This window comes from Morone saxatilis, unplaced genomic scaffold (genome assembly GCF_004916995.1).
Source record: "Morone saxatilis isolate NCDOM2014 unplaced genomic scaffold, NCSU_SB_2.0 Contig15, whole genome shotgun sequence".
NCBI classification, from domain to species: domain Eukaryota; kingdom Metazoa; phylum Chordata; class Actinopteri; family Moronidae; genus Morone; species Morone saxatilis.
In genome coordinates, this window is record NW_023339707.1 from 12,503,655 (window position 1) to 12,511,881 (window position 8,227).

At 41.4% G+C, this 8,227-nt stretch overlaps 1 protein-coding gene across 1 annotated transcript in view; it reads right to left on the bottom strand.

Annotated features, from left to right (window-relative positions):
- The window catches only part of cacnb3b (calcium channel, voltage-dependent, beta 3b), a 12,258-nt gene extending 7,391 nt beyond the window's left edge, over positions 1–4,867 (bottom strand). The window contains 4 exon segments of the mRNA XM_035656953.1: positions 796–914; positions 1,035–1,157; positions 1,381–1,500; positions 4,823–4,867. Coding sequence (XP_035512846.1) covers positions 796–914; positions 1,035–1,157; positions 1,381–1,500; positions 4,823–4,867 — 407 coding nt within the window.
- Between the last annotated feature and the right edge of the window lie 3,360 nt (positions 4,868–8,227).

Sequence of the window (8,227 nt, forward strand, 5' to 3'; positions counted from 1 at the left end):
GTGGAAAGTTTCTCTGTGTTCACTGAAAATCTGATTTTAAAGTGCAGGGCTCACAAGCATGAGCTGTAACATCACAAATATTTTGGAAGTCAGTCTTGGTCCAATTCGAGACTTATGTGTGACATGGCTTCAAGTGCAATATAGAAGCTTGAAGTCACCAGTGCACATACATTGAGAATGGATTTTACAGTAGTAGACATCTTGTGTCCAACAGGAAAACTAGAATTAAACAGAATTTGTAAATTTCTGGAATGTTTAATGAGGTGAAATTAAGTATTTTAATGTAATTTCTTTCAGACACACATTATTGTTCCAAACAGACTATTTGTATATAATACTGGAGGGGATCTTTAAGCTTAGTTTGATGTAAAAGGCAAACAATGTTGGATATTTCTTCCTTCTTAAGGGAACATTTTACCCCAGCAATAGCCCTGTATGCAAATCTGACCCTGTGAGAGCATGTAGCCCAAGTAGAGGCAGAGCAGACAGACACAGTAAAACTGCTACAGTCCCACTTACCTGCAGAAGCGTTCCCTCCTTTCCTGTGGAGAAACATAATGCAAAGCTTCATTATGCGTGCATTCCCTCAGGAGGCAATTTAGAAAGGACCTCCAAAACAGAGCAACACGTAAGCAAGAACTAGTTCTAAAAAAACTAAACGTTTTCAAAGACTGTGCTGGACAGGAAGCTGGTGGAATCAGGGCAACAAAGAGATACAGGCAGAGATACAGAGACAAACAGAGGAGTGATAACATAGACACAAACGTCTCTCAGAGCTGTGTGACCTCTGACCTTGCTGCTGCTTTCTGCTCTTGTTTTATCCTCATGGCCTCCAGTTTAACTGGACTCGGGATGAAAGTGATGTCTGCCCCTTCCTTCACCAGCCGACCGATCCACCAATCATTGTTGTATTTCTGCGTGACAGTGTAAAACACCCTTTATGCCTCAGAAGTTATGCTGCAAAAATGTGTTGACATGGATCAGAATAAAGGTCTATATTTGCAAGTGATGTATTTATGCTGAAGGCCTCTCACCTCTTTTATGTGCAGAAAGTCTTTGGTTTCAAAGTTAATAGCGGCACCTTGGACTGGGCAATCTTCATCAAGGGCCCCACAGTAACTCACATTGGTTTTTACTGCAAATGCTACTGGTTTCGACTATTGAAATGCAGAGAGAGTACACAGTATAAATGAGATATAAAGCAATATAGCATCACTCTTTTATACTTTTAGTCTGATGATTAATTTTGGTTCTATAGACCTTCATTAATCTACTAGATTAAATGGGTAAATTGAAAAGCAACCTGAGTATTAAAATGACTCCCCTCAGTAACTGAAGTTGAATTTAAAGATAATTGACCTTTGACCCTCAGGTTCTCACCTTGGCTCTCTCTAGCTGCAGTTGAACCTGGCGCTCGGCTTCACGCCGAGACGCCTCCTGGTCCTCCCCCAGGGACAGGTCGGAATCCGAGGGTCGACTAGTGTAGGAATCGGCTGAACCCTGGAAGAAAGGAGGAGACAAGGTAAATCCATCACAATACCTTACACAGCACCTTGTGGTAGCTGTTGCTACTTGTTCAGATTTTCTCAGGATATAGTAGCTGCTGACTTAAAGCAAATAGCTTGGATGCATCACCAAACAGATCACCTACATCTCCATCCGTGTCTCCCATGTCTTTCTCCTTGTTTAACCTGTCTCTAAACCTGCCTGTCCTTTCCTGAAACCATGTGATCCAGCCTGCAAGGACCAATACGTTCCTGCAGCTTTCCAAAGCAGCTGTCTCTGGGGAACATGTGCGTGAGTACTGCAACAACACCAACTACCAGCACAGTACTTGTTGTCTATTTATCCACTCAGCCAGGCACACCAGATGTTGGCAAAAGCCCAGAGACTTCAACCAGGAAAAAAAACACTAAGACACAACTCTGACAGAGTACTGATAATACGGGATAATGCTATAAAATCCATCGTTCGATCCATTTTCTAGACTCCAGATGGGTCGGTATCAACAAAGGGATGTGGTGTAGTATCACTAGACAAATCAATTTGAATTATAATGTTTTGAGTTTGTTTGTATATCAGTGAATCAAAATGCTTTATATCATCCTGATGAAGACCTCAATATGCCCATGCTCAAAGATTTTCTGGATTTCTGTTTTTTGCTTGATATCAGAATTTTGTGTTTATTTGAAATTTAACACACAAATCCAACATTACATTTGATAGTTGACATTTATAGTGTACCAGATGGTATAATTTATAATTAAGTCAAATAAAGCTTGTGGTAACAACCTGGTATTTATGAACACTAATCGATTGAAGACATAATCAAACTGCCAAATACAAATTACAACAGTCACTTGCACCGACAAATTCAGATTAAAAAAACGTGTTATTCAAATTTATTTGTCTCACAGTGCAGCTCTTACTCCTTAGAATGGATTTATATGTCAATAACCAAATAACAAGAACATCACACATACAGAACCTGACACCCTCTTTAATCTAAACCACATGTAAACTTCCAGACTGATAAAACTCTCACAAAGCCTCACTACATTTGTCCTCTGACTCCATCATTCGCTCTTCCCCCGGTGGCTGCAGTCCCAGATTGGAGCAAGACTGGAAGACTCCTCTCATACCAGACAGGAGCACCCACATAAGAAAGCCAAATATAGCTCAATAACAAAGTCATCCTTCTTTTACCTTTTTTCCCCCACTTGTCTCCTCCTCCCTCTTCTCTTCCCTCCATCCCGCCTTTGCCTTTTCCACTTCCCTCCCTAAAAAATGCTTTAGCTCAATCCAGCACAGAGTTTGTGGCTAAATATCAAAGCCTGCCAGAGCCTGAATAGAGGAATGATATTCTGAACAACAGACCGAGTTCTCTTTAGCACCAAATATCTATACATTGTCTTCACCTGCAATTTTATATTTAGTTAGATTGGATGAAGGACTATAACACAAATTCCCTTTTTAAATAAAAAACGCACATAAGGGGAAAAACATTCCCTTATAGTTAAAGCACAGCACTGCCGGTCTCTTTCTCGTTATCACTGTCCAGGTCCCAAAGTCCTTTGCTAAAGCATCACAACATTTAATTAATCAGTGTTAATAATAATTTGTCTTAATGCTGCATGGATTCCCAATGAGCTTTAATAATACAAAATACTCTGACTGAAATGCTGAGTGGTTTTTTGGCTTTTGAGTGGAAATGTGAATGGCAGATAACATGAGCACACATTATATTCTCAAAGTGTCCTCCATGCTGACAACAGTGTAGGACAATAGACAAATATTGTACTGTATTGTGGGATGATTACAATAAAGTCAGTTCACATAATCACTTGAATATTTGGTCACCCGTGTATTGCTCCCTGTTGCCCCACCACTGACATCACATTCCAGATGTTTAAAGACATTATTTAGAAGATTAACAGTCTTCAGGTTTCAGCATAAATAGTGACGAATAAGTGTTTCAGTGTTTCTTTTTTTACGCTTTTAATGACAAAAGAAGAGAAATTTGTAAAAGATTTCTTTCAATCGTGTGGAAAGTTTCAAATCATCTCATGTAAAGAGATTCTGCTTATATTCTTTCATTCTCTCTTAGTGAATGTTCTTAGTGCCTTTCCACTGTGTGATAAGCCAGTTACAATGTAGATTTGACAAACGTCACCCATTGGTAACTCTGATACATCCCTCCGTGCTGTGCTTATTCAAAGCCACTCACAGTCAGAGAGACTTCAGACTCTTGTCTGTTTTGTATTTCTCTCTATGTGCATGAATGAAGAAGCTTAATGAACAAATGCACCTTGGTGTTTCTTGACCAAATAAGGAAACTAGAAAATTTTAAAATCCTCTTCAACTGATAAGACAACAGAACATTTACTGACACTAATGTGGAAAAAAGATCCCCCTTATCAGCAACATCAAACATATTATAGGCATGCATATTGCAAGCTCTTAAAGCTATTAAAGGATCAGCTCGTTTGTTTTAAATCTTCCTTAAAACAATACTCACATGCCCATATGTTCATTGAAATGTGCTTCCAATGTAAGTCATGTGGGACAAGATCCACAGTTCTCGTCCTGCACAAACATATATTCCAAGGTTTATCTGAAGTTAATATGAAGATATAGTTTTCTTAAATTATCAAATCAAGTAGGTACCTTCCAAGGTACCTTTCATTCTGATATAAATGTCATCTTTGTGTTTCCACAGACAGTCTTTCCTAGCTGAGCTGTGGTGGACAGATAGTAACACAAAGAGGGAATTTCGTACTAAAAAAGCTTTAACTTTTAAATATTCTCACTTGACTGTGGACCAATCACTTCCATTTGAAGTGCATTATATAGGAATCTTTTTAATTCTTGAAATTTCACAGTGGCTTCTGGTTGTTGCACACCCAATGAAACTGACTAAGCAAACAGACAAGTATGGGCTCAACTACAAGAGTTAAAGGTAGGAATGGCTTCATAAAAAGACAAAACAAACAAAATGACAGATTCAAAATCCATGACATTCAACAGATGGGCCTACAAGTTCAGTTGAGGTAGATATACAAACTGCATGTATAGAGTACAGTACGTCCAAAAGAGATGAGGAGAAGGAGGGAGAGAGGAGAGAAGAAGTGGGGAGATGCTGGCAAAGTGAGTGAACCAGAATAGACTTCTGCTGAAACAAGAGTGAGAGGGGAGGGGAGAAGAGAGGAGAAAAACAGAAAGAAGAAGATGTCTCAGAGCAGACAGACGGGGGACTTATGGACGAAGAGACTGAGTTTGCATGCAGAGTGATTAAACAAAATGGGGAGCATCAACAGCGTACCTTGTTACAGATGAGTCCTGTAGCGCTCGAGTCGGAGGCAGACATGATTGTGCTGCCAGCGCTCTCTTCTCCCCCATTGCACAGAAAAAGGCAGAACCCTCCTCCCCTCAGCCCGTGGTTACAGGGGGGAGAGAGAGGGTGGCGCGCTCAGCCTAAGTGCTTCACAGCTGACGTTGCTGCGCTGCCTCAACAGCCATTTCCTATTCAAAATTGATGCCCTGACTGCAGCACTGGTGTGTACACGCCCGCATACTGGTACAGTACAGTGGGTTTCTTCAGCTCCGAGCCAGCCCTCATATAAGAAAAGGATCCTTCCTCTGGTTTCATGCACCGTCTCTCCTCTCCTATCCTCTCCTCTCCTCTCCTCTCCTCTCCTCTCCTCTCCTCTGAGTCGCCCCACCACGCCAACAAATCTCATGTATCCCTCTCCAGCATCACAACCATTTCAAGTTTTTTTTCCATGCATTCCTGTCATGTCAATTCCTGCTTTAAGAAATCCTGAAAAAGTCATATAAAATCAACCAGCCTGGTGTTAACTGTCACACTGCAGAGTATCATTTTTCACTGAGCGCAGATAGAGCTTACAGTAAGACAGAACAAAGACTGAGCAGTTATGTAAGTCATGCTAAATGATAATAACAATAACCAGTCTGTAATTGTCATTCCACTGGCAATTAGTAGCTCCCTTTGCCTAACAGGTGACTGCTTCAACAGCAATAATGACAAAAAGAAAAACAAAGGGTGTAAAGTTAGCAAAGGACAGAGAGAGGGGAAACACATGAATGGAGAAATGAAAAGAGGGAGAGGAATAGAGGAGGGCAGGGCTATGCCCGCCTGCCTGTCTGCCCGCCTTGCACCATCCTCCTGACAGGAAGGTGATGCATGAGCCTACAGAACAGAAATGCAGCGGTGAGTCAGCAAGCAGCCATCTAGAGTCCATCAGATGTCTTAATAAGCCAGCAGAGAGGTCACTATTGCAGGAGACAGCCTTGTTGTTCCTGGCAAGCCCGGACTGCATGCCTGCTCTCCAGGTTGCCCCAGGCACTGAGGACCCTACTTTGCAACCATTATGCTGGCAGCATTCACTCCCTCATCCTGATTCAACTTTGGCTGCTTAGGAATTAAGTGCACTCCACCAGGGCTTTTAGCAAAAAATGTCTCAGGGCTATATTTCTGCGTGGCTTTTCAAAATTAAAGGCAGGCAAGCTTCAAACACACACACGCACAAGCACACACATATTATTGTAGTTAGAGCACCTAACCCCCCCAGAGAGACAGTGAGAGAGAAGATAGGGTGACTATTTTCATCATTAGTGTTCATCCATTGAGTAACAGCCTTTCCAACAGGGGGAGAGGAATGCAAAGATGGGGAAGAAATAAGAAGAGAATTTAGAAACAGAAAGAGGGCAGCAAAGAGGAAAACATACCTGAAGAGCAAATTAGATTGATGGAATTTAAATTACTGTGTGATTTGTATAAATGTTTATCGTGTCATTTGTCTGCTTTGCCTGCGTTAACTGTTAAAGCTCTTTAAATTGAATTGAAGAGAAGGAGACAGAATGAGGAAGACAAGCTGGAAAAGGTGGAAGACTGTGGAGAAAACGGGGTTAAAAAAGAAAAAGGGGGAGGGGTGAAGACAGTCAGTGAATTAGAACAATATGACCAGAGATTAACAGCAGAATCTTTTTTCTTTTATGTTATTTTTGCTTTTCAGTCAGTCTAAATATAGCTCTCCTCTCTTCTCCACTGCTCGCCTCTCCTTCCACTCCTCCCATCACAGACTGGGGTTGGCAGTGGGGAGAGGATAGTGGAGGATTGTCAAAGTTCACTGAGTTTTGATGAATTCCCTCAAGAAAGAGCAAAGCAGATTTGAGACTGTCTCAGCTATATTCACTGATGCCAGATAGCCTATCTGAATGTGAACTAAGTGCCTATATGGACAATAAGAACAGACAGCCACTGATGCTTGTCCCTGTTCAGTCTACAGCATTCGTGTCTCTGCAGCAATTTTTTTCTCCTTCAGAGTAATATTAGATCTAGTTTCATTCAACCCTCCTGATAATGTGATGCAGGTGTACTTAATAATATTTCTTTTTTTAGCACTTTTGAGGTAAAAACAGGAATGTGTTTACACACAGACAATTCTCTGACCATTTGATGTGGATGTGAATAAAAAGATAAGTCATTTTTCAACCATTGTTGGATCTGTGAGACATGCTAATGATTAAGGCATGACTTTTTGTAACTAGTGCTGACACACTACCTTATTTTTGGTACTGATAATACTTATTTTTCAATTCTTTACTTTGAGGGATATAAACATGTCTTCCCTTCTTCCTCTTAAATTCTAAACACATACAAGACCTTAACCTAAATAAAATACAATGTAAAATTGGCAAAATATGTAAGTAAATAACTTATTAAAGATTACGAGAATATGAATTTAACATTCAATGCCAACCTCTAACACCTCAGTTTTTGATACTCTCTCTGCTACTGACACATTTCAGCTGGTACCAAAAAATATTAAGGTTTGATCCTGATGCCCTTTACTTATTTTTTTGCTGAGCACCGTAGAGAAACCACTAAACAACTGAGAAGCTCTGCACCAACTGGGAGCTCAGTGGCTTGCAAAAGGGCACTTCAGAGAGGACAGAGTTCCAGATTTCCCCAACAAATCTGGAGATTTCAGCACAGAAGCTTTGCAGTCACATGCACATGTCTCCAACCTTTTGTGAGAGAGAGGCACCTTACAATCTGTGTGCAGTGGGAGCTGAGGCAGCATTACAGCCAGAGGTGGATCATCCAGAGCAAGAGAGAAGGTCTCCTGACAGTGCAACCAGAGTAGGGCAGAGTGGATCAATAGAAGAGCTACCCAGATTGATACTCCATCCTGTCCCAAGCTGATCCACCCTCCTCCCACTCTAATGTTACCTCAGGATACTTTCTCCCTGCCTGTAATGAGCCCTTGGCAGCCTATAAATAAGCTCTTCCAAGTCATTTCAACACACGCTACAGAACTGCTTTTTCACCAAAGACAACAGCAGTCTGTATGGCGGTTTAGGAACACGGGACATCTTGTATAAGCCAACGTGCAAAGATAAATGCTACAGATGCAATGAGGACAATGTAATGACATAAATCATCATCATTGAATGGGTCGACAGTGAAGCTGGCTGGCATACAGTGGAGGAAGAGGAGCAGGACGCAGCAAGCCTGGCCAGGAATCTCTATCTTTCATCCACCCTGTCGACTTGGCCTTGCCGGCTACACTGTGCATACTTAGACTTTCATCCCCCCAGGGATCCCTCAACCTGACTTCACCAAACTGCTTCAAAGTGCAGAGAGGCTGGAGCTAACCCACATAAAGCTGTGTACCTACAGTGCAGCACAGAATGGCACAGT